At 46.2% G+C, this 26,427-nt stretch overlaps 3 protein-coding genes across 3 annotated transcripts; 1 reads left to right on the top strand and 2 right to left on the bottom strand.

Moving 5' to 3' along the window:
- Positions 1–514: 514 nt before the first annotated feature.
- LOC117899169 (choline O-acetyltransferase) lies at positions 515–24,094 on the bottom strand. The gene is made up of 9 exons (XM_034809028.1): positions 23,888–24,094; positions 23,283–23,484; positions 7,279–7,358; positions 6,066–6,257; positions 2,502–3,263; positions 2,030–2,440; positions 1,828–1,974; positions 1,560–1,760; positions 515–1,338 (listed from the first exon to the last, which is right to left on the bottom strand). Exons 1-9 carry the CDS (start codon positions 24,092–24,094, stop codon positions 1,141–1,143), a joined length of 2,400 nt encoding a protein of 799 aa, XP_034664919.1. The 3' UTR covers positions 515–1,140.
- On the top strand, positions 3,451–4,408 carry LOC117896563 (peritrophin-55). Its single transcript, XM_034804965.1, has 2 exons — positions 3,451–3,577; positions 3,638–4,408. Exons 1-2 carry the CDS (start codon positions 3,490–3,492, stop codon positions 4,309–4,311), a joined length of 762 nt encoding a protein of 253 aa, XP_034660856.1. The 5' UTR covers positions 3,451–3,489; the 3' UTR covers positions 4,312–4,408.
- On the bottom strand, positions 13,629–17,074 carry LOC117896560 (vesicular acetylcholine transporter). The gene has a single exon (XM_034804962.1). It carries the CDS (start codon positions 16,979–16,981, stop codon positions 15,224–15,226), a length of 1,758 nt encoding a protein of 585 aa, XP_034660853.1. The 5' UTR covers positions 16,982–17,074; the 3' UTR covers positions 13,629–15,223.
- Positions 24,095–26,427: the final 2,333 nt, after the last annotated feature.

The following is a 26,427-nucleotide window of genomic DNA, read 5'->3' as shown; positions in this document are numbered from 1 at the left end:
ATAGCAACAATGAACACAGCAACTAGTTTGATATACACACATACACATATACATATGTATATGCTCTATAGTATCTGGTTTGTTTCTCTAACAGTTTTCCATATATTTCATTTCTTCATGTAAATAACATACGTATATTTTATATAGAATATTTTTGATTGACAGCGATCCGTTAATCACTACCAAAACACACGTGTCACTAACATTTCAAACAGACAAACATATATATATATTTATTTATTTTCTATATAGTAGATATATAATTTCCCTTTTCCTTCTTTCGCTTCACACCCGCACTGGGGCGCATGTAAATTTATTGATATGTATTGTTACGTCTCAAGTCTATACGCGCGTACAATGATTTCTCTCTAGAAGTTTCCTCTATTTCTCAGATATGTATTGTATATATATATTCCTCCAAAAAGCCTTTAGTTACGGGCATAGTATACCATTTTTGCTCTCTAAACACACGCATGAATATATGTTTCTCTTACGAGTAATTATAATTGTTTTCAAACGAACAACAAGCAACGAAATTGAAGTAACAAGCATAGAGATAATACAGCTACTTGCTTTAATTATTAGTTCTCTTTTTAGTACATATTTTAGAACACAACGCAACGTAACTAAAGTATTGCATACTTATGGGCGGCATGGCCAAACTGCTTAGGGGAAAGGTTGTCAAACAAAGGTTCTAAGCTCGGCTAATTTAGTTTTTGTTAGTTGTCCAATAATTCATATTTGTTTGTTACGATTATATTGCATATATACGTTTAGTATAATTAACACACTCAGATAACAGCGCATAAAATTGCTCTAAAACATTTAATTGACTAGAATGGCATCTGCGGGCCATCTACGAGGAGTACTTTTAGTTAGCTGAGGGGACAACATGATAGCAATGATTGACATTAGTTTTTCTCGTTTTTTTCGTTTTTCGTTTCGAACCCAACAACGCTCGTTGGGTGGCTTCGCTTTGGTGGTGCTTTTGGTCACAAATGAAACGCCAGAAGGTCGCGCACTCAGTCGCGGACGCCAGTTAACCACAGATTTTACATGTTTAGTTTCGTTCGCTAGTTTTTGCTAAGGTACATTTACTGATATGTATATATATATTTTTGCATATATTTTATATTCCCTTTAATTCTGCAACAGATCCCGCATTATGTCCAGCGAGTCCTGCAGCGACTTGGCATAGCGAGAGGCGCTCGTGTCCTCGCACGAGTAGAACGCAGACACGCAGAAGACAATCTGCTCGGGCTGCGGATTGTAGGAGCAGCCATAGCCACGTGGTGTCACGGGTCCATAGCCCATAAAGCTGTCCGTGGTGCAGGCAACCTGTAGACGGATCGAGCGGCATTAACATCACACAACAGTGGCCGGACGTGGACGGGTAGAAGCCACACGACTAGCTGGATACGTACTTGTGCAGCGGGTGAGTGCTCTGGTGCTAGACTGTGCTGTGATTGTGGTGCAAAAATTGATCAAGTGGTGCAAACAGTGGTGCAGAGAGAGTGAAAGGTGCGGGTGTGGTTAGGTGGCTGCCTGCAAGTTACTACCTGACTGGTGGAGAGCAGGAAACACTGCGAAATCTTGTAGGACTCATCGTTGAAGAGCTCGGCCATTTCGCCGGTGACCTCCACACTGGCCTCACGCAGTCCCAGCAGCGGTATGTCAATGCCGCTGCCCAGAATGTTCTTCACCATCACCTCGGTCTGACGGGCCACGGCGCAGCGGAAGAGCTCACGCAGATGGTCCTTCTGTAGATAGATTTGGGCAGATAAGTTAGACATTCCCTTGAGTGTTGTTAGAGACTTGGTTACGCACACTGTAAATGCTAAATGTCACCTTGCGCGCCTCTTCCTCATCCTCGCGATCGCTCTCCAGCGTCACATTGGCGCCCTCACCCTGGCACATGGCCTTGGCCCATTCCAAAGCCTCCGTGCTGGCCGCTCGAATGCAGTCCACGCGGCCCTAGAAAACACACAGAAGCATGAGTTTAATTACACAGAAAAGTGTCAACACTCACATGCAGAAATCTCCTCGTGGAGGCACTCTCGTAGGTGGCCACCAGACGGCCATAGAGCTTGAAGTGTGCCAGCTGCAGGGCCAACTGAATGTACACATCCGGACTGACCTGGCACGACTTGATGAATGTCTTGCCATAGCCACGATAGCGATAGACATAAAAGTCCAGATCATCGATGGCCTTGTCCACGCTCTTGGCAGCCTGGCCGAATCGCAGCTGCAGCTGTGGGCCACTCACGTGCCACTCCAGGCGCTCGGGCGGCGGCAGATGATGCTGCGGCAGGCCATTGTCCTCGTCCGGATGGTCGACAATGTTCTTGTAGATCTTCTCCAGCAGCTGCACCACGGCAATGCCCTCGGATGTGGAGTGCTCGTAACAGAGGCCCCAAGTGCCATCGGTGCAGATGATGAGCTACGGCAGGCGGAGAGCTAAATGTTAACCAAATTCAAAGGGAACATCCTGCGGGACTCACCTGCATGGTCTTGTCGAACCAACGATTGCCCGAATTGTACTCACTGCCACCGCCGTGGATCATCTCGTGTGCCATGTTCGTCTCGTCGCGATCCCCGGCCCTGTGCATGGTGGGCGTGGCGCCGCTGAAGCCGCGAGCATTGAAGTTTCCGCCCAGCGGCTCATCCAGACAGAGCACCACCTGCGCCGTCTCGATCAGCTCCAGATTGCGCTGATTGCGCTCATCCGCCTGCAGAGCCTCGCGATCCCGAGCCCAACGTGTGCGCGGCTCAGCGGTGAGCAGGCCAACGGGCAGTGGCTTGGCCGGCAGACAGGGAGCATCGCTCAGCACGTAGAGGATCTGGGAGGCAATCTCGCTCTCGGACAGCTTGCCGCGATCGGAGGCCTGCAGCACCACGCAGTACATTTGGTTGCGGCAAATGACAACCACATGGCGATCCTCGTCGTTGGTTCGCTCACGCGACGGCAGGTACTGGGAGTCGCGCTCCACGCCGGGCCGGCGACAGGAGCCCAACAGCCGATAGTACTGGGCCATGCACAGCGGCTGGTTCTTCTCCCGCGAGGCGGTACGCTCCAGTGGCAGCTCCCCGCTGTCCAGCATCTCCTTGTGCGCGAGAATCCCATCGAGCAGTCGCGCCGCAAAGTGGGCCACATCGTGGACGGTCTTGAAGCGTCGGGGGGGGAACACCATGCCAGGATTCGAGTTGATTGGCAAGGGAATGCGCACGTTCATGTACATGTCATTGAGCCAGTAGTAGTAGGCCTGGGAAGGTCGCAAATGGTTGAGGTGTAACATGGAAACGATATTATTGTAGCCATTTCCGCTCCATGTTCGACACAAATTCAATTAGGGCCCCGAAATTTGGGCTTGCCCCCGATGCTGTGGCATGCTTTTATCAGTCCAGAATCGCATCTTATCTCAGACATTGCGTGCAGAGATCGACAGATACGCAACGATAGCATCGAAGCACTATAAATAATGGCAGCTGATGCGAACAGAAATCAGTACCAGCAACAGTACCAGAGCTCCCATCAGCATTCACGGATACCCCAAACCCAGCAGCCCCAATATGAAAGGTAGGACACGCTCGCAACTCTGTGCAAAAACATTCCCCAAACCTTTCCCTTTCCTTGCAGTATTTGCCCTTACCCTGCTCTGCCTGGCAGCCGTGGCCCAGGCTCATGTCAGCTACAAGCTGCAGTGCGCCCGCGGGGAGATTGGCATCCGCTGGCCCAGCTACCACAGCAACTCGGAGTACTATGTGTGCCAGGGTGTCTACGGCAGCCAGCTGACCATCCACTGCCCGGCCGGTGAGGTCTTCACCTTTGTGCTGCAGCAGTGCGCCGCTCCCTCCCACTACATTCCAGCGCCACCAATCGATGTCCTGCCCACGGCTGCACCCATCACCATGACCGTCGTGGATGATGCACCGCCAGTGATGGGCCCCGCTGTGTCCACCTCTGCACACAATAACTACGAGCAGAACGAGACCAACGAGCACCACGCCGAGCACTTCGAGCACCACGAACACCACGAACATCACGAGCACGAGCACCAGCCCGAGGAGCAGGTTATCGTTCACCCGATTCCCCCGACCCCAGCACCCGAGCCACCAGTTGTGGACTCTGCCCTCAAGCCCGCTGTTGCTCCAATGCCCCAGAAGGGCAGCGGCGTGAAGAAGCCAGTTGTGCCAGTGCCCGCCAAGAAGCCCGTGGCTGCGGCCAAGAAGCCAGTGGCTCCCGTACCCTCAAAGACCGCCAAGAAGCCAACACCACCCAGCAAGGCCCAGAAGAAGACAGAAACTGCCTAAGAGCAGGCCCAATCTCCATCGTTACAGCAAGCGGAAATTCCATTCACAACTCAGAAAATAGCAAATAAAAAAATTAACTAAATATCCAACTGCAAAACGGCCAAAAAAGGGAAATTTTCTATGGGCAAAGGAAGAGGTGTAAAGGGGGGCCTGAGGTATCGTTAACTGTCAGTAAAATGTCTGCCTTATCGCTGGAAAGAGAGTTGACATTTTAATTGATTGCGATTTCTTGTTATTTGCGGCATACTCTGACATCTGACATTTGTTTCCGATAATGTAAAATGGAAAAAACACCCAAAAAACAAAAGAGAGAAAGAAAAAGTGCTGAAGCGCCACAGCTAGGAATTGAAGCTCTCTAATTGGGTTACCGAATACCAAGGAAACTGCCATTTAAATGACAAAGCATACATCCGTTGAGAGCAGCACAAAGTGATTCCCAAATGATTCTGCGTTATCTGCGCGCCGAAGATAAAGTGCCAAGAATTTCAATTCAGCAGAAATGCCATGAAGTCACTGCCAGTCCGCACTGCTCACTCCACAGCTACTACTCACTCATAGATGATCTTCCGCAGTCATGCTAATTGTCGCTGGTAGTTTCCGCCATTTGTTATCTTTGGTTCTTCGGGCGGTTGAAGATTACCCAAACTTCCAGAGAGTGAGAGCGAGAGGCGAGTGCTCGTTCTAAGGCGCATTTCAGTTCAATTATTTTCAGCGTTTGGCATTTTTGTGATTTTAATTTCGCACCCAGCAATGCCCCACCAATGCCTGACAAGACATGAATTAATCTAGCAGCGGGCTGATTACAAATGTCTAACATGTTCGCGACGGTGGCATAAAAAGGCTTTGCCAACGCCACGGAATGCATCAGTGATCAGTGAGCCGAGTTAAGAGCGAGTCAGTCGAAGCGAACCCCAAAACCAGCAGCAGCAAATATGAGAACCGGTAAGTGTCTGGCTACAAGGATACAGAATACAAGCCCCAAAGAATGCCTAACCATCTCCCTTCGTCCAACCCCAAAGTGATCTTCGTGCTGGCCGCCATTGTGGCCGTCAATGCCCAGAGTTCGTGTGTCCGCACGCCCGTGTACACGGAGAAGATCGATCCGATCAACTGCCCCAAGGCTGGGATTCAGCTGCCCAACTATGAGAATGCCCAGACCTACTATCAGTGCGCCAAAGTGGGCGACACTGGCACACTGAAAACCTGCCCCAACTCGGGCTACTTCAGCTACGTGATGCAGAACTGTGCCTCCTGCGACTCGTACATACCCTCCACCACTTGCTCTGCTCTGCCCTTCAAAGCCACCTGCGTGCCCATTGGTGCCACCACACCTGGAGCCACCACACCTGGAGCCACCACACCGGCCGTCACCACGCCTGCACCAACGACCCCGGGTGGCACCACGGCTGCAGTCACCACAGCGGCACCCACCACCACCGCAGGTGTGCCACAGCCACCCACCGATCCTGGCACCGGCACGACCGCTGCCGGCGACACACCTTCGGGCACCACCATCTTCATTCCCCAGCCACCATCGCCCGGCGAGAGCAACGTGCCCACTCCGGTGACGCCTGTGCCCACGGCCCCGAACCTAGATCCCACTCCCCCCTCCGCACCCGAGGCACCTGCCCCTGCCCCGAAGTAAACGCAACGTTAAGCACTTCCGCACAGTTAAAGATATTCAAACCCATGAATAAAGTGTTCGCCAGAACAATGATCCAATATCCAGCACCACTCCCCCCCTCAAGGCTTACCCAGTTATCCTCCACCTCGCGCTTGTCCAGCAGATACTGATGCAGTCGCTCGCCCAGTGCCTGCGGTGCCGTGAACTGCCTGATCAGCTCCTTGGTGCGCTCCAGCTGCGCCGGCGTCGTTATGGGCTCCAGGGCGCGCACATAGTCGGCCATCGTTTCCTCCAGTGGTGGGACGGGTATCTTGGGTAGAGTCTGCCAAAGGATAAGGTAAATGTGAAAGGGTTTCTCAATGGTTAAAGCTAAGGGTTCGAGCTGAAAATTTCATTTCGTTTTGTGTCAGCTCAAGCTGGGGTTTTCCCTTATTTTTCCTCCCATTTTCCTCATTTGTATGCATGACATTATCGAGCTCCAAATGGAAAGTTTTCATCTACCAGCGCCAGCGGCAACACAGAAACTTTATGCCCCAGGGAACTAAATTGCAAATCACACAAAAAAACGAGAAGGGAAAGAAATGGCATGGCATTGGCACGAATCTGACAGCCACGGGCATTGAGTGCTTGAAATTTCTTTCGATTCAGTTTTCCCGGTTGTAGCCACCCCCACGCCGAGATCTTAATTGAGAGTTCTGCACTTGAAATTCCCCAGTCGCCTGGGGGGCTGCTGCTGGCTGCATTCCAATCGATTTTCGTGAATCTGTTCGGGTTCGGGATTCTGCTGCTTAAATGCTGAAACTTACAGCCTTGGGTTTGTTCTACTAGCTGGTGTCGCAAAACACAATTTGCCACTTAACAAAAAACAGTCGAAACGCGGAAAAAAGTGTCAGCATGTTGTTGACTTTCCTGAGCTCCGTTTTCAAAGGCAGCCAGCGACAAAGGAACATCCTGTACCCTAAAAATCTCTATCTTTTGGGGGTTGCTGCGGGGCTGCTGTGCTTTTTGTCAGGTGAGCGAGAGTGGGGGAGGCTTCGGGCTGGCTGGCAGGTTTGTTTGCCCAAGCTGAGAGGGCTGGCTGGCAGGTTGGTTGCCAGGCTGCCGGTTTGCCTTTTCCCCCTTCGCACTGGTGACGTACACAAAAGCGCTTGTTATTTGCATTTGTAATTATAACAAACAGGATTAGTCTGTCTGTCTGTCTGTCTGTCTGTCTGTCTATTTGTGTGTGTATTCGAGTTTGGTCTTTGAATAATTCAAGTAGCTTTTGGGCAAATATTTGAGCCAGCAGTTCCAGCAAACACAAAAAGAGAAATACGGAAATTTGTTTAATCAATTTTACTCACGTCAGGGAATCCAAATTCGTCTACGGACTCCGCCGTTGAGAGCCATTTCTTGGGAATCGACAATATCGAGTCTTTCCATCCTGAAAGAAACAAAAGAAAAACGAAAAACGAAAAACAAACAAACGACACAAGTCGTTGATCGTTGATTAAGCGCTTGTTGAACAACTAAATTTAATTGTTGAGTAATTTCATTTGTCGGCGAGGGTTGAGCGGTTGAGCGGTTGAGCGTCGCTTGTCACACAGTCACAGAGCAGACCGATACCGATACCAAAAAGCTAGTTAATCACTGTCACAAATCTCAAGTGGGTCTACGCAGCAGTTTAGCTGGTTATATCCCAAAAAACAAGGCCCATACCCCATGCTATCGGCCATTTGGAATGACAGCAAGACGTATGGCCTATGCGTCACCATGGCACGAGATTGCAGCTGAGAAATTCCACAAAACTGTGGAACCCTTTCCCTGATTTGGTTTAGCTCTATCTCAAGTTCGTATTATTCTTATTACTCTGCCCCCTAACCTTGTTTCCCACCCACACAGCTACCAAGGAACATGTGAGCTTCAGACAAATTCGTGCCAGTTTGCCATTCATTGTCTTGGCCAGGCATCCGCTCGCAAAATGCAATAAAATTGTGCAGAGGAAACTGAAAACTCTTGTGCTTAAACCCTCGTCCATTTCCTCTTAGACGTCCGTCTTGATTTTCCCCCCAATAAAACTTTCGACTGTCATTGATGTAACTCAACTGTATAAGCACTTCCGGCTGCCCATTCCCGTTCCCGTTCCCGTTCCGACCCCCAAGCAAATTTCCGGCTTTAGTTCGCATGGCCATGGCCCACGAGCGAGGCTGCGAGTGTTGTCGCTGCTGAGAATTTTCTACACACAATCAGCAAATACAACTGAAAATTAGATACCTAGTGGATGCTTTATTCTGTCTTTAAATTGGATCAACGGAAAGGCCTGCCTTATTTCACATTTTGCACAAAAAATATCCAAAAATTGCCAAAGCTTTCTTCTACCCATTTCTTATGTGTCTCTTGGCTCTCTACTCTTACAGGGGTTCTAAAAATCTAATCAAAAATGTTCGTCACTTGAGTGGGAAGCGCAAGTAAGTAAGTTTATCGAGCACTTGACCGCTTTGAAGCACTTCCGTTTTGAGTGGCGGAGTCGCAACATTGCCTGCACCCACCTTCTGAGCACAATCATAATGTTATTAATAAAAGTTATGCTATGACAATATCGGGATGAAAGGAAAACGAGTGGAATGGATACGGAAAACGAGTGGAGGTTAGCGGTGGCACGCGTCGCCCCAGACCCACACACAACGATGTCAAATTTAATGCAATTTATTATCCTTTTTTCATTATCTTGCTAAAGATGCCCCAACCCGGTGCAGCCAACTAGCTGGCGGAGGTAATCACACAATGGAGTCACGTGGCAGCAATTTGAGCGTCCGTCCATCCGTCCGTCTCCATTGTTGTCATTGCTGCAGCAACCACAAAACCAGCTCGTAACCAGCTCGAGCTCTAGCCCTAGCCCCTCTCCTGCCCAGCTGCAAATTGTAATAAATTGTATTAGGAAGCGGCGCAGAGGAATTCAAATTAAGTAATTAAAGCTCTGGTTTGGGTGCCATCTTTGGGGTTGCTCAGCCTTTGGGATCTGGCTAATAATTCCTCCTCTTAATGGAGCAAATATCAATTACTCAAAAAGTGCCGCTAAAGTTGTGTCTTTGATGCGTAAAGATAAATTCTAATTAAAAAGTTTATGGGCATTTCGGACTTAATAAATATGAATAGGAATTTTCCGATATAGAATTGGTAACTGCTGCCGGAGTCCTCGGCCCTCCTGACACTTGCTGGTGCTCCCGGCTGCCGCTGACAGGCTGCAATTTAAAAACATTTTCCATTAGGATTTCGCGGCCAGCCAGCGGGGTGTGTCACCTTCAATTAGAAGCATTGGCGAAGACACTTTTCCAATTGATTGATCGATTGATTGATGGCCGGGATTTCTGATTAGAGCGACAGACAGACAGACAGGCTAATCAAATATTCATGCACCATTACAATGGCAGCTGGAGCCCAATCCACACTCCCTTGAGCAACGCTCCCCCTTTTCTGTCAGCTTCAATTTGTTCGATTCTGTCAGTTTTTGTGCCAAATCATGATTCGATTTGGAGCGGGCCATAACTTTTGCGGCAACAGATCGATGCATTACGAGGATGGAGCAGAGATGGGGATAATACATTACAATTCACAAAGCGGCGAGGGGCTTATGTCCAACACGTCTTTCCGCTTCTTTAAATGCCGCTCCAATAAAACGCGTCAGTAAACCGAGCGGCTCATTATTAAGCTGCAAAAATCACGCTCGAAATCATAGCATTCCGCCCTGCCCCGCCCATGCCCATTCCGCCGCGACAGGCAACTGCTGCCGCCTGTCAGACAATGCGATAAAAATGTAATCCCAATGAAAAATAATGTTTCTGCTGGCATGATTCCAATTTAGCAACAGTCAACCCCAAGACCCGTAGCTCATTAGAACGTAGCCGGCAATGGCAGCTGCTAACCGAAGCAAATGAAGGAGAAGAATTTAAAAAGGCAAAACAAATCCGTACCCAAACGAGGCTGGGGAGTAAGTAAGGAGACCACGCGACACGTTGCGACTACATAAAACACCAGCGGTACAAGCTGTGACCCCCAGACCGCAGTATGGGTGCTGGTACCAGGCGGGATGCTGGGGTTCCTGGCTGCTCGCAGAGGGTCATAACATTGTCGAAGCCCAGGCCATGAATGGATGAGAGAATGAATGAATGAATGAGTTTTTCCGCCTTTGTTCGGTTCGGTTTGGCTGCTCGTAAAGGGCTTTATACGCTTGTAAGGGTGGGCTGTCCCCTGTCCCCCTGTCGCCCCCTTCGCACGCACATCACAATTGAGCCGTAAATCCTTTACGGTCTTAGCGGCTGGCTGTACTTCCCGTACTTCATTGCTCTTTTGTGGCCTGTTCCTAGCTCTGGCTCTGGGTCTGGGTCTGGTGCCTGTCTTCGCTTGGCTTTATTTAGTTCGTCGGCAAATGCCTGGCATACTTTTGTGCGCCAAACTCAAATTAACTGCCGCATTGAGGCATTGGAGATTTTTTGTAATTGTTCGAATTGACACAAGCGGAAAGCACAAATTGCTAACGTATTGTGGCTGAAACAATTGTGGGCAGAAATGGGAGCAGAACTGCCACTGGCGCTCATTGACTTGCTGCCCTGTTTTGCGGCTCAGCTTACCAGTTTTCAGGCAACTTTAACCAAAAGATACACACACACAGTCATCGTGGAAGGAGAGCCTGATTCACATCTCTGTCTGTGGTTGTGCTCGCCCTGAAGCCAAATCCTCCCCAGCAAAAAGGCAGCAACTTTTTCAGCCTCCACGTGTTTGCTGTTCGTGACGCAGCCCAAAGTTGCTAATGGAAATTGCAAACATAAAATCATTTTCCACACGAATCTCTGGCCCCAGGGCACGCACACAGTCCACACAGTGCACCCCCAGAGCTCTGCAAAGTAAATCCCCCACAAAAGCAGGGCGGAGAATCATGCAAAAGTTTTTGCTCCATCTTCCACCTTGGCTCGAATTGATGGCTCGATTTTTATCCAACTTGAAAGCTAACTCCACCCCCGAGCTGGACACTCTCATCTTCCTCCCTTTCATTAGCTAATTAATTGCATTAATTGTTAATAGATCGGATGAGCTGTCGCCATTGAAAGACACTTTTCTTTTTCCATGGTTAACAATTATATTTCAATAGTACATGTTTGTTTTTGTGTGTGTGTGTGTGTGTTATGTTGGTGTTTGTGTTTGTGTGTGTCGCTCTGTAATTATTCAATATCTTTCCTTTATAGCTCTTTGCCAGTGCTTATACGTTCGGTTATACGAGTAGTTGCTGTTGGTTCAATTCACAATTCATAACATTTGTTTTCTTTGGCCAGAGGCACTGCCCATTGAAGTTGGAAATTCTCAGTGGAAGCAGTTCAAATACGGTCACAGTCCAATGCCGAATGTGTGAGTGGTTTTCTGTGTTTGTATTTGGTTAGAAATATCCTTGAAGTCGTCCAGCAAAAGTGCCACAAAGTTAAGTCAGACTTTCGCACATTTAAGACTCCAATTTCAGGGATATTTGAGGGTCGGCAGGCCGAACCAGTTCCTGCTTCTAGTTGCCATCATCCTGTATACATTTGATTATAGAGGGGATATTTGGGGCGTATTCTTTTGAAAATATTGTATGCTCTAGCTATTTATTCGATCATTGATTCGCTTTCGTTTTGATATGCATAGCATTTAGTTTTTCTTTTGGGGGATAGCTTTAAGGTCTGTCGATATTCATCTGATACAAACATAATTAAGTATAGAATAGATAGATGGATAGACTTGGAAATTGAACAGCAACGTTGCAGAACTGGGATTTTGGATACATTGTTGTTAGAGTTGTTAGAGTAAGATTTCTTGTTTCCGCTTGCTTACTTTTATCTTTTGGTATGTTTATAATAATATTTATTTTGTAATATATTTAACAGAAACGTCTATAACATTAGCCGAAACAAAACTGCAAAGTCGCACAAGTATACGATTAAGTTACTCATTATTTATGTACTTGAAACACTTTGACCAAAATTACATTCTTATATACAAATACGAAACTGAACTGTGGGTCAAATTCATTCCATTTCATCTAGGGGTTACATTTAAATTTTCTAAAACTTTCACACAACACATAGAAACTGTCCAGAGAGGCATTTGACATACATTTACGAAAAAATATAAAGTATTTTTCTGTGCTACGAACGAATAGAAACTGCCCAAAAGAATACATTTACGTATGTACCTATATCGTATGATATTTGTTTTTTCGGTTTTTACTTTAGATATTTTTGGTTTAGTTTCTCGTTAATTATGTATAGCGCACAGTGTTGCGTGATTTATATATAATTCATATAATTTATATGTAATGCCATTGAACATTTAACACTTGTAATACGCAGAGTATAACCTTTCAATTCAATTCAATTAACTTCTATCGCTTGTTATATTCATTTGTCATATTTAATCATATAGTCTATTTTATTATACATATTTTGTAAATTTATACTCGTATTTATAGTTATATTTATAATTATATTTATATGCTTGATGCACTCCTCACGCTCTTACTCTTTCTGTAAGTTATTACACATTTTCCGGCACTCCCTCAACCAGGATTACTCCTGGGTTGACTACACTATGATGTGATGGTTATTATTAGCTTTTTAGAAATATTTGTAAACCCAAGTTGGAAGATTCTTCATATACATTTTGCCCTCTGCCTCTGCCTGGCATTCATCATTTTATATGCCGCCATGAACACATGTAGAGTTCAGATAGAATTTTATAGAATATTCGAATAGATCGAAGGGAAATTGAAAGAGAATTGAAAACAGATGTGGCCATGGCTCTGCTCTGATGATGCTTTAGTTCATTTTTGTTCAGGCATCTGTCAGAAATATTGCTTTTGGGTGTTACATTTATGTTTATGTTAAATTTTAATATGGTTACTCGCATTTAAAATTCTATTGTTAGTTAGCTACTTAAACAAACACTCTATTGATAGTATGGTACATAATTCTATATTCTTTATTGACTATTTTAATTACTGGTTTTTCTATTCATCATATATATATGTATATGTATATATAAATATGTTAATTTGCTTTAACGTCTCTCTCTATTCATCACCGCTTCCTTCCTTTTGTCCTTCCTTTTAATTGATACTTTTGATGGGAGATTTTTTCATGAGTTTAATTCATTTTATAGTTAAGAGTATTTCTACAGTTTCTCTGTAAATATGTATGTAGAACTGTGTATACATATATATATTCGAATTGTGTGTGTGTGTTTTTTGTTTGCTCTGTAAAATCAATTGAAATGATGTAAATATTGTGAAAAAATTTGTAACAAAAATGAAATTTATTCAATTTACTTTAAAACATTTTTTTCTCTTGTAAATATATACAAATAAATCTGAATAAAATACAGAAAATATTGGAAAATGTAAGATCTTCAAAATATAGTTAAATAATGTACGTTTTTTGAATTTTTATAATAATAAAATATATTTAATAGTTCCTATTTCTTGTTAAAACATAAAAAAATCAACCAACCGCTGTACTATTTATAAACTCCATGAGAAAAATGGGGATATGATAGATACATCCAATGACAAAACGATTTCCAAATTCAGCTTAGATCTTCTCTTCATTCCCACTAATTCTTGAACATAATTCATACATAATTCTTTCATTAAAATCAGTGCATTTCACATGTATAAGAGTACTTTTTGTTGTCTATATGCTATATCTATGTTTGTATGTAGGCAAGCTGATTTAACCAATTGCTCTTGTAATTCATAAGATACATATTTGTATATTTGCTGGCCATTTCCACTGATATGTGCACCGATATATGTAGAAAGTCTGGGATATACATACGTAAGTTGCAATTGCTGACTAGAACACATCTGAGAAATGTACATTGAAATCCATATACGTATGCATAAGTTGTATATAAAAGATCAGTTTGCTTATCGATATATGTATATATCTCTCTGTATGAGTAGATCCTAAGATTCCGCTAAAAAGGTGTATAATATAGGGCACAGTAAACTGCCTTCAAAAAAGTGGTGCCATCGAAATGAATCAAATATTTTTGATATATTTATCTTTAGGTTTAGGTTTAGGTTCTTAGTTTTTTCGCTTTTCGTTTTAACTTTATCTTATAGACAAGGTACACACATTTATGCTATGCTATAGATGATCTGCTATGGCAGCAGTGCCAGAGTTCACCTCTGAACCGCCTTCGCTCATAGAGTCAACAAGCAAATAATAATTGATTGGTAGGTAACTATGAAACTTTGAGTAATTTCAAATTGATTTCTTCGGTTTCTTTCGGTTTATATGTACACTCTATGTACGACCTAAAAGTAGGGTTTTGTTTTGTATGTTATCGATATGATAAGATATATTTTATATGTATATATATAAGTGTTTATGTATAGACTAGTAGCAATAAGTAATATCACTTTTGGTAATTTTAACAGGCGAGCCATTGAGACTCTGATATGTATCGTTACCTTGGTTGTGTCTTATGTTGTGAAACACTAAACTCAAATTCAAGTTGAAAAACTCTCAAATAATATGGTTTGTCTGGTCACGAAGCCACTCTCGGGACCCCAGTCCGCCACAATGACAACCGAAAGAGTTCCTTTTCTTGTTCAGCGGCGGGGGGTTGAAGGATTTCGATTTGTGCATTTCTTTGATATGTCTGCGATATGGATGCCATTGCCTGTAGGACGGCGGCACTTGGGTGAGAGTGGTCCGAGTCCAGCTAAGCCGCTTACAAATACTATTTTTGTATACAATATATATATGTGTAAGTGTGTGTATATAATATCTGATATATATATATGGGGAGTATTCGTGCTCTCCCATCCTTTAACCTAACTATGACTGATTCTTTGGTTTCTCTAGCTTCTCACTGACTGATAGACACGAAAACGGCTGCTTGAGTACTGAGTATAGGGCATAGGCGTCCCAAGATCTGGGCTCGCACTATATAGCTGCTATTACATACATGTAACATGTATCTACATGCATGTAGATGTAGTTGTTTTTCTGTTGTTCAACTTTCGTGTATAATACAAAACATTGGTGCGGTGCATTGGCATTAACTAGCTGCTGTATTAACTATCTGCATGTTATGCTCGTTATAGTGTACGTACCACTTGCCTATATATTATGTCTGTATGTTTCGTCTGTGTGTCTGTGTGTGTTCAACAAATGAAACGATAAACGAATAACTAACAAACTGTGCAAAACACACTGCCAAAAACCGAGTTTGAGTTGTACAAAAGAACACTCGAATTTAGATCTAGACAACAGTTTAAAATCCTTGTCTGAAGGGATTCGCCGGTGCGCCTGGACCTCTGCTTTGAGGCTGCTGTTGCTGCTGCTGTTGCTGCTGTTGCTGCTGCTGCTGGAAGGGATTGGCCACACGCGGCTGTCCCTGTTGGGCATAGCTGCCACCCTGCTCCTGATAGCCCGGCTGGTAGCCCTGATCCTGCTGATAGCCACCTGCCTGCTGGTATCCCTGCTGGTTGTGCTGCTGCTGCTGCTGGTACTCGTAACCCTGATCGTCCAGATTGGTCTCCTGCTCCTGCTGATACTGCTGCCCGTACTCCAGGTGGTTCTTCACCTCACCCTCGACCTGCTTTTGGTCGTGCATGACGTAGGTCTGGTACTCCTTGTTGGGCGGATCCTGCATGAGGATGTTGGCCTCGTTCTCGAACGGCTTGAAGTCGTAGATGTTGCGCAGCTTGCGCAGCACGGGCACATAGGCCAGGTTCGAGAAGGCAATCATAAAGTTGAGGGCAGTAAAGCCAATGGCCTCCACCACGCCGCCGGCAATGATCGGCCCCACGGCATAGGCGATCGAGTATGAGATGTCCGCGATGGCATAAATGCTGCCATACACGGACACGTAGCGAACGTCCACCAGGTAGCCCAGCGTGGGCAGCAGGGCAGTGTCGATGAGCGCGATGCCAAAGCAGATGACACAGATGGGCAGCATGAGCATCTTGTAGCCGGTACAAAAAGGTATAAGGAAGCAGGAGAAGCCCTCGAGTGCCAGTCCGCCCGCGGCCATCAGCCACTGATGCTGCGGATACTTGCGGGCCATCTTCACGGTGATTATGACGCCCAGCACATGCGGGAAGAACGCGGGCAGCCACACCATGCCAATCTTCCAGTTCTCCGTGGTCATGTTGTCCTCCATCCACAGCGAGATGGTGGGCTCCAGGAAGGCCAGCGCCACATTCGACATGGTCAGGGCACCGGCACACACAGCAATGTAGGGATCCATGAGCAGACGCCAGATGGGTATGACCTGATCCTGCACCTCCTTGCTCTGTCGAATCTGCTCCTTCAGCGGCTTCATTACCAGCAGCAGCATCACTCCATCGAGGGCGCAGACAAAGGCAAGGATCAGGAACGGAACTTCCTTGCCGGCAAACTGGTAGAGTGCACCGCCAAAGGGTGGCGCCACCAGACAGCCAAAGCTAATGAATGCCAGAGCAATGCCCAGCGCCTGCGATCTCTCGTTCTCTTCGGTGAAGCGATCTGCAATCATGGCCAGACCCGCTGTGTCCGCAAAGGCCGAGCCGGCGCCCTGCAGCGAGCGGGCAAAGAACAGAACGCTGTAGCTGCTGCCACAGGCGAAGACGGCCGTCGAGAAGAACATGATCGTGAGGCCAATCATCATGGGCAGATCGTAGCCGATCTTGTCGATGAGTCCGCCCGAGAACGGGTTCACCATCAGCTGCACAATGGCCTTCGAGGCGAACAGTATGCCCGTGGCCGAGTCCTGGCCGTGGTGATCGTGATGCACGGGTATGACCATGCCAGTCACATTGTCCCGCAGCGGTGGTGGCGTGGGGCCCTCGTCAAAGCTGCCAATCTCGCGCAGATAGTCGGGTATGATGGGCACAATCACCATGTACAGCATGTTGTCCAGCAGCAGCGCAATGGAGACGATGACCAGAATGAGGCGACGCTGGTTCACCGGCTCCTGGATCTTCTCCCACACGATCTCCTTCACCTCGCGCAGCTCCAGATTGATGACAGGTATTTGGAATGAGGCCATTTTGGTAGCTTTTGCTTAAGCTTTGAGGTGGTGTATGAAGAGTTCTTCTTTGTTTCTGCTTCCTGTTTGCTCGTTTGCTATTTTGTACTGCTGCAGCACTCTCTCTCTCTCTCTTTTGTTGGCTCTTTATTGGTGCAGCTGGTGGCCTGTCAAATTCATGGTCACAGCCGGAAATTGCTTAGCACTGGCTACAAATATGGCTGGCTTCCGTTTCCGTTCCGCTAATTGCCACTACCTTTTGTCTTTGCTTTTGCTTTTGCTGTTGCTGTTGCTTTGAGGTGGTTTATAGTTGTTGTTGCTGTTGCTGTTGTTGTTTTTTTTTACATGTTTTCGTGTGGTTGTTGTAGTTGTAGTTGTACGAGTTGTGGGCATGCCAGTGAACAACCTTTAACGACACAGAAACAAGATTTCGTTAGTCTTTTCTTTTGTTTGTTTGTTTGTTCATTAATTAATGCCTCCCATCCTCCCGCTAAGTTGGTATTTTTATTTGTTGTTTCTTTTTTAGTAATTTTTCGATTGCTTTTATGATTGAAATGTTGTTTCTGTGTTGCAAAAGGCTGCCTGCTGGTGAACAGAAATTGTATTGTATTAGGATTAGTTCGTGGCATGAAGCGCGAGCACAGCATTCGGATTTCGTTTTTTCATTTTTCTTTCAATTACATAAGATTAGTGTTTGCTTTTTCGAGTGACACACATTTCAATCATAAAACAAATACCGAACAAAAGTAAGTACATTCCTACAATTAAGTCATTGAATATGCCCGCTGCCTGACTGACTATCAAGCCATTATTTTAATTGGATTTTGCGGCAAAGTTCGCTTCAAATGTGGCCATTCATTCAAATGGGTTTTCCATGGAGTCTGTTCCCCGCAGCCCAAGTGGAGTGTATTCGAGTGGAGGACCCTTGTGGCCACGTGGTTGTACTCATTCAAGCCGAAGCCGAAGCCGAAGCCTACGCTCTGCTGTAATTATAATTATTGCTTTTGCCACACAAAAAAAAAGGTCGCAGGTCCACTCGAGCCGCACGCAAGGACCAGGGAGCAGGGAGCAGAACTTGAACTGCAGCAAAGAAGAATACAAGAACCCACACACAGGATACAGCTCTCACTTTTTCCAGGAAAATTCTCGATTGGATACACGCCTTTAAAAAGATTCCGGCTTTAGCCTGAAGTTCGTTTCTGTGTTCTCTCTGCCTATCAATGCTGATCCAATTTCAACATTTATCTACCTTGTATCGCTCGCTGTGGAGTAGCCACCCCCAAAATGGGCTAACATGAACATGCGACGTGTGCAGGGTATAAATATGACTACCCGCCGCCCCCCACTCGAAGCACCTTCTCCTGCTCCTACCGCTGGCAGAGCCGCCCCCGCAACGGGCACGAGACGTAACAAAAACATTTCGTTTTATCATTAAATTTTCATGACCACGCTCGTGGATGTGTGTGCCTCATCAGCCTTGGGTACTGCCTTGATCGAGGGCGGGTATAGACACACACACACACACACATGTACAGTCATATACACCCCACATGGCAGATGGATACTAACAGCCCCCGTGATGTCCGTGAGTCAATTATGTTCTGTGGCTGTCTGCGAGACTTTAATTTTTGAGCTTCCCCTAACTACCATAATGGGAATGGGCTGGACCGGGCCAGGTGGGTGGCCGTACTTGACCCTGTGGGTGGGTGGGGGTGCGAGCTTTTTATCTAAATCAGAGGGTTGTTCGCCAACGCTTCGTCCGCCTGCAGCAGCAGCAGCGAGCCTCGAGTCAAGTGCAGAAACGTGTGCCTACATGTTGATTGTAGCAACACCATTCAGTGAAAATATATCCACAAGGAAATATAATCACACACGCAGCATAATTTACGTGTATATTCACGCTTTTATAATTTTATTGATTTTTCCGCACTGTCTGGCAAAGGGCCACGCGGACAGCTGACGAATTTCCCAGGCCCCATGCATAAACATTGGGTTTTTGGGCTCTCCGTTGAGGTTGCCTGTGTGGGGGCACTATTTGGTTTCCTTTTCATGTTGTGCAGGGAGCAACTTCCGACTGGCTCAATTAGTCGCCGGAGCGTTCATATTTTATGCAGCTTCCACCGCAGTAAATTATGGCAGCCCATGAGGGAAGGAAACTTTAGTTTTTGCTTCATGCCGCATTATTAATGTGCCGCCTGGGGCACGACCTGCTTCGGACTACAGGTGCTCCGAGCAGAGACGTCTGCCTCCACATGAAATATTCAGGCAGCTTTAAGATGGGAGCTGAGCGAGTGCCGAACCCATCTCTGAGGCAGTCTGAATGGAAATTCAATCTACTTCTTGCCAGACAAAGACAAAGTGCACTTTCGCTAGCTACAAAATGGGATTTTGTGCCAGCAATTGAAGTAAAATTCTCCGCATTCAGAGGCTTACAGTTTCACCCACTTCATCTCGAAGATGATCCTCGACTTTTGCCGCTTTCTGTTTGCCGTTGCCGTTGCCATGGGAACATTCGCAGCCTGCTGCTGTCAGTCTCTCCACAGGAAGACACCAACGAACGTTCGGGTTGTTTGCTTTTCCAACGCAAAAAGAAAAGGGGGAATGAAATTACATTCAATTTCTTCTGCTGCTTCGCTGCGGGGGCGTGGATGGCTGGCTGGATGGGTGTGCCGTCTGTCTGACGAGGTAATCAGCGTAAAATAAAATTTCATTTTCCTGAAGGGTAAGACATAAAAAATGCGATACAATATAGCAAACATTCTGAGCCCGAAACCGACCGACCTCTGGCCCTGTCGAGGCTGTTTGCATTCACAATGAGATGGCACGAAAAATGGCAGAAATTGTTGGCAGCTTTTGCCAGGGCAACAGATATTATGTTTTATGTATAACACCTCCAGCTCCACCTCCCTTCCCGTTCGTATATCATTAAAATTAATAATCTAGAGAAATGTTCGCTGAGGATTTTAGAGGGGGTGTGGGTGCTCCTGCTTAAATAAACAGCAAATAAAATATATCATAATATTTATGGTAAGCCGCATTTCACACGCGCTGCCTGCCTGCCTGCCTGCCTGCCGGTCTGCCACTTGACAAAAGGCAGCGGAAAATCCTCACAAGTGTTCGACCTACACACAAGCCCAAAGCCAGTCCACCTACAGAAAGCAGAACCCCCCACCACGTCTTGTAAAACTCCCCGCAAGTGTTGTAAGCTGCTTTGTTCAAGTGGCGGCCTTGCGAAGGGTTGATGCGGCAAAGTTCTGGCTCTGAGGAGGGTGTCATGCAAGACTTTACCAGACCATTCTCTGTTCGATTGTCTGCGCAAAAGCTCCAACTGCTCTTTGGTTTGTGTGGATAATTCGCTGAGGCGTGTGCGCATATTTGTGGCCCTCGCAGCACCCTTTCCCAATTGTATCTAATGAACTGTGGCCAGCTAATGAGGCGCCACCTCACCTTGTGCCACTCTGGATCGATTTACTTGGCAGCCTTAACCCCCTTTGTCGCCTGTCTTGGTGGCATTTCTGTTTCAAGTTTAATTGTCTTGTCTTGTATCGATTTGCTTAGCTTGAACGGGGTTAACTAAGCCAGCGGCTAGCGCATTTTCTAATTGCTAAAGAAAGAGAAAAAAAACATTTTAAGGTCCACAAAATCCACTCGGGTAGAGAGGAAACGTGTCCGCAACCCTCTTCACGGGTTGGTTGCTGCTTTTATTGTTGCTCTGGCCGCTGCTGATGTGCTTTTATCAACTCCCAGCGGACCAGCAGCCACTTAGCCCGAGGATCCATTTCAAAACTTTCTCTTGAAAACAAAAGAAAAGGCAGCACAGAGGCGCCATTTTGGGTTGCTTTGATGGCCTCTGCTGGGGCTGCTGGGCTGCTGGCTGCCTATAAATCAAAACATTAACTGGGCGGTTCCGGGAGGTGCTCTACGCACAATGGGAGTTGTCTACAATAATGGGAGTGACTCTCAAAATGTGTTTTTCCCTCCTGCGAGTGCGTGTCTAATGTGCGTGTCTTTCTCGCACACATGTGCACTTTTCCCTCCTCACAATCCATTCAGGACGTGGTGGTGGTCAGCTTCCAGCCTCGGATTACAAATTGATTTGCACATAAATTACTTTGGACTCCAGGTCTAGGCATTTATGGCTCTTTGTGTGTACCAAGAAAATAAATAAATTACCTTTATGTGCGACCAAGACGTTTTCCCATTTTCTCAGTTAATTTTCTCAGCAACTACAAGTTTTGGGCCATGTCTATGTATAGTTTTTGATTAATAGTAGCGTCTGTGCCTCTATCAAATTGCTAATTTCAAGCATCGAATCTAGTATCTGGCATCCAGAAAATGTAACCATTTGTAGCCGTGCAAATGCGGAGCAATCAACAACACCATCAGCGCCCGGTTTACGACTTTTGATGTCGCTACTCCTGCTGCTGTTCCGTGTCCTACCCTGGCCTCTGCCATTCCCCCCTTTTCGGCTGCTGATGGCTCAATGTTCGCAACCCTCGAGAGGCAAGCCTGTCCGGGGTCTCAGTCCTGGTCCCGGGCACACTTTTATCAGACAGCATCAAGACAAATGCGTTACTTGTTTCTCGTTTAGCTTATTACGAGCTACCTTCCTGCCAGCCTTTGTTTCTGGGCGCTTTCCATCCCCTCAGGCAGTGGCTGGGTCTCTGCAGTAGAGGCTGGAGCTGGGGCTATATCTGGATCTGGATCGGAGGCTGTGGCTGTGGTGGCTGGTTGCGCCCCCTTTGTTTTGACATGAAACCGCTATGAACACATCAGCGCTACAAACGCGTCTACAAGGCAAACAATCTAATGACAACGGCGCGGCGCTCTCCTCTCTTGTTTGTATTCGTGTCTCGTGGCCTCCGCTATGTTTGTGTGTGAAATTTATATTTATTGCCTTCATTATGCAGCAGCCGCCGCAGTACCAGAGAAAATTTCTTCGCTGCGTCAGGTGGCGGTGGCATGATGGTGTCTACACATTGATGAACCCAAAACTAGACCCAGCCAAGGCGAGACTTGTAATGATTTAATGGCACAGCCGACACAAATTTGATTAGTTTGCTCAGAATCTAATAAAGAAAACTTTGCTTGCATTTCTTCTGTCTAATTGTTTGTCAATTGCCCATCGCAAGAATGTTTTTGCAGAGAGCATCTAAGGCAGCAGAGATCGTTAAGTCGTTTGTCTGTTGATGGGTTATGGGAGACAAGAGGAGGAGCAAGATAATCGATCGGAAGAGGAAGTCTTGCACTGAAAAATATACGAAATGGTTTTGGCTTAATTTTGGTTTAATTAAGGGAGTATTTTCTGGCGTCTTCCATGATATTTCAAATATTTTGCAGAATTATTTACGCATTTTTTAGAGCTTGAGAAGTGAGATAAAATAAATCTTCTTCGACTTTGAGTTTTGGCATAGCCATGACTTAATTACTGCGTTAAGTTCTTCATTAACCTGCGTGATAAATGTAGTTCTTTTCGAAAAATAACCCAAAAATATATCCCATTAGCCCTAAAGATTCCATCAACGTTTGATTTGCCTCAAAATGTTATCGAAACAATCATTTAATCAGCTAAGAAAATTCATTCGATTCCCGGTTTAGTTCCTAAGAAATAATTCCTCATAAGTTAGCGAAAATTTTGTCAAAAATGTACCCAACCCGATCAGTAACTCGCATTTAATTCAATTACTAATTATAAACTCTGCCTAAAACTATAATTAAAATGTGATTAACTAGCTCCCTTCCCACTTTATTCCTCTCAACTTTCTTGCTGTCTTTGACGCTCCCCTTTGACACGACTGGCACCTGGGTTTGCCGTTTTGCCCTCGTTCGTGTTACATAAGCAGAGAAGGCGCTTTGGCCCGCACACGAGGTAGGCAGCCCAACGGTGACTGTTCCATTCCAGTTCGTTCCGCTTGCGTTTCCCGTTTCGTTTGCCCATTCAGTGAAAAGTGAACCTACGCGAGTCTCGTTTTTGGGGCCATAAATAAAATGTGTCTACCCTGTGAAATGTGGCAAGTGTCGAGGAACACACACACACACCCAGGCACAGACACAGAAATGTACACCTTATACAGCAGTATGTACAAGTGTAATCTATGTATAGCAAAGGACAGCAGTGCTGGAGGGGTGGAGGAGTAGACTTTGGACGAGGACAAAACACTTTTGCACACAGAGAGAGAACTATTCTGGTGTAGTGTTTGCGGACGAGAGATGTTGTTTAATTTTAATTATATGCAGTTTTCGAGGCGTCACGTTATGTAAGCACTCGAAATAGATGAGCAAAAGCTTGCTCTGCTGGGAGTGGGGGAGCTCTGGGGCTTACCTGTGTCGCTCGGTGTGATATTGCTGAGGCGATGGGTGAGGAAACCGCGCAAATTGGATACAACTCGCTGCGGCGAGTTCGGCCCACTGCCAATGGAGAAGCTACGCAATTTGGAGAACAGGGCGGCAGACTCCGCGCCACTGCCCGCGGCGCTGCTGTTGCCCTCGTTGGACGCCACGTTCGCTCCTTTCGCACTGGGATCCTTTTACAAACTTTTACAAACGCGCGCGCTATGCTTTCTGCCAAGGTATTTCGGGGACTCTTCTTGGGCCAACACGCGCTATTATGTAAGTGAGGAAACGTAGGAAAACGCGCGCCAATCCACACACCGAACACACTGACACTCTACCCGTTTCACCGTTGCCACACCGTGCGGCAGGGGGGGAGGAGACACACAAAAAGAAGCAAAATTCTCTCTCTCTGGCAGCACCACCAAAGGACAACGACAGACAACGACTACGAGGCAGCAACGTGCGTTGTATCGTCCGGGCAGGAGCAAAGGTAACTTCTGTCTGGCACTGGCTCTGGCTCTGCCGCTGCTGCTGCTGCTGCTGCCACAGTGCTGCCTCAGCTCTGCTCTGCTCGGCTCTCTGCGTGCTGCATACACCGTTATTTTGTCGGTATTCAGCCTGGAATGTTTGAGGCGTCGCTGCCCGAAGACCCGTTTGTGCCCGTTTGCCCCTGGTGAGCTTTCCACGGCGCAGGATACGACGCATGCGCCTCCAAGGGGCAGTCAACCAATTGGCTGGCGCTGGCGGAGCTCCGCACGGACGTGCAGACAGGCGGACAAGTACGCCTGTTCCCATGCACATTACTCTCGCCCAGTTGAGCACATTTGAATAAGTTTCTATTCGCGCAAAGCGAGGAAAATCAATTTCTCTCAAACATTCGTACCTGTCTGTCCACTCTCCTTAGCTCTCTGTGTCGTCTCTTCTCTGGTTTTGGGTTTTCTCAGTTCTTTTCTCAGTTCTTTGCTGTTCCGTTCCGTTTTCTTTGGCTTGGCTCTTGGCTCCCTATGCGTGTTGTTCGCTTCCGTTCTTCGTAGCATACATTTTGGGGCTTATGTAAGGCAGGTATGGGGTGGAAGAGCCTCTGGATGGATGACTGGCACTTCAGTTACTGGACTTTCCGCTTTGGATCAAAAGAAAACAAACACACAGAGACAATGTAATTATTTTAGAGCAGGACAATCCAGCGATTTCTTTGTTAATTCCAGCAATTGCCCAAAACAATAAACAGCAATTCCTTGCTCACTTTCTATGTGTTTCCATGTGTACTTATGTACCCACAAATGTGTCTCTCAAGTGCCCACAACAATGGACTCGTAATCGCACTTCTGATTAATATCTGGAGAGCACTGCAATGCAGAGGTGCCTGACATCCCTGTCCACCCTCTAGAGCTAAGGTCCACGCTGCCTTTTGTTAGATATTTTTGGCAAACACCAGCAGCAACTGTCACACAATTTGCCAATTTCATTGTCATTTATCATCTGACAGGCACTTTCTGCAATTTATCAAGACTTAACTTGTGCTCAACCCCAGCTCAAAGGCCACGCATTTATGCAGCGACTTTTGTGTTCCCATTCGCCACAAGACAGCGAATATACAGATTTATTATTCATTGGCAGATGACAAAAATTGCAAAGTTCTTTCCTCTTGTTCACGCACCTTTTGTCTCCACACTCTCTTCTGTTATTTTTGTCTACACTTCTCGCTGTTGATGTTGTCGCCAACTCTTTTTCATTTCTCTCGTTTGCTTATGTTTCATTTTTTATGCGCAAAACTTTTTGAGAAAGTGGGTTGGTAATTTATTCAACGCTTGGCAAGGTTTTGCTTGGTTTCTGTGGGTGATTAGGGCGATCCAGTGGGGCAGGATTCTGCTTAAAGTTTAAGACCCAAGAAGCACACCTTGAAAAATGAACCCACTGTCGGAGAATAGCTCAGAAAGAAATGCGAGAAGATATATTTATCAATGTAAGTATCAGGGTCAAGGGAGGATACATTAAGTTTCATAAATATCTGTAGAGCTCTCCTTCTCCTTAGCTTAATTCAGTTTTAATGCTTTAATTTTCTTCAACTTTCATTTCAAATTCAGCAGCCCCAACCACCAGGCTTACTGTCCGTGCACTCAATATCCATTGCTTCACTTTGAGTGCCACCGAAATCCCATTTCAAATGAGGCTAACACCTAAGCTGTAAGTCATGTCAAGGTTATAGCAATTTTATTGATTGATTATTGAACGGAAGTGCATAGAAATGACTCCACCAACAGCTCCCAGTGGATTCTTTACTCAGAGTTTGCTTTCAAAGTTTTCTTTTGAGTAATTTCTGCGCTAAGAGCCTTTAAAATCCAGCCACGTAAAAGCAATTACGAGCGTAAAAATTCTTGCTAAAACTTGATTTTTCTTATATTTTGTGTGGTAACTTTTGGTGCATCGATCGATATGAGCCTCGGCAGCGAGAAAGTTGTAGAAGTCTGCTTGCTGCTCTCCTGCTCAAAGGTAAATCAAGGTGTGCCCTCCGCCCTCCGCCCTCCCAGGGTGTGTGCGTGTCGTGGGTTGTGGGCGTACAACTTGGGCGTGGGCGTGGGTGGGTGTGTCCGCCTGCTGCGGATGTTTGCACGGCGGCTTAAATATAAAACCACCGATATATATGGTATGGAATGGTGAGGTGAGGTGAGTCCAAATTATATAGCGCAAACCATCATCAGCGCTGTGGCTCAGGCTCTGGGTCTGCCGCTGGCTATGGCTCTGAGTCGGGCCAACGTACTTTGGGTTACCCAAAGTGGTTGAAAACAAGGTTGTTACTGGCCCGCGGCGCGGTACGTGGTACGCACCAAGCAACCGAACCCACCCACCCATCCGGCCGGGGCCCAGAAAAATGTCTACAGGGCACGCAAGGCAAAACGAGCCCGAAAAGAAATGCCGAGAAGAAAGGCAACCGCGTCAAGGGCCCACAATAGACCAAACAAAAAGCCAGGTACACAAAAAAAACCTGGCGGGGGGAAATTCTAGACTCTATATATAGAAAAATTGCGACTTTGTATCCGTTGTCGATTTGCACGGCACTCGAACTTAATTCAATTTTAATTTACAGCTAATTGTTTGACCCCCGAGAGATGTGCCATCATTTGTCATTGCCTGGA

The sequence above is a fragment of the Drosophila subobscura genome, chromosome O (genome assembly GCF_008121235.1).
Source record: "Drosophila subobscura isolate 14011-0131.10 chromosome O, UCBerk_Dsub_1.0, whole genome shotgun sequence".
Lineage (NCBI taxonomy): Eukaryota > Metazoa > Arthropoda > Insecta > Diptera > Drosophilidae > Drosophila > Drosophila subobscura.
This window is presented reverse-complemented; position numbering and strand designations above follow the sequence as displayed.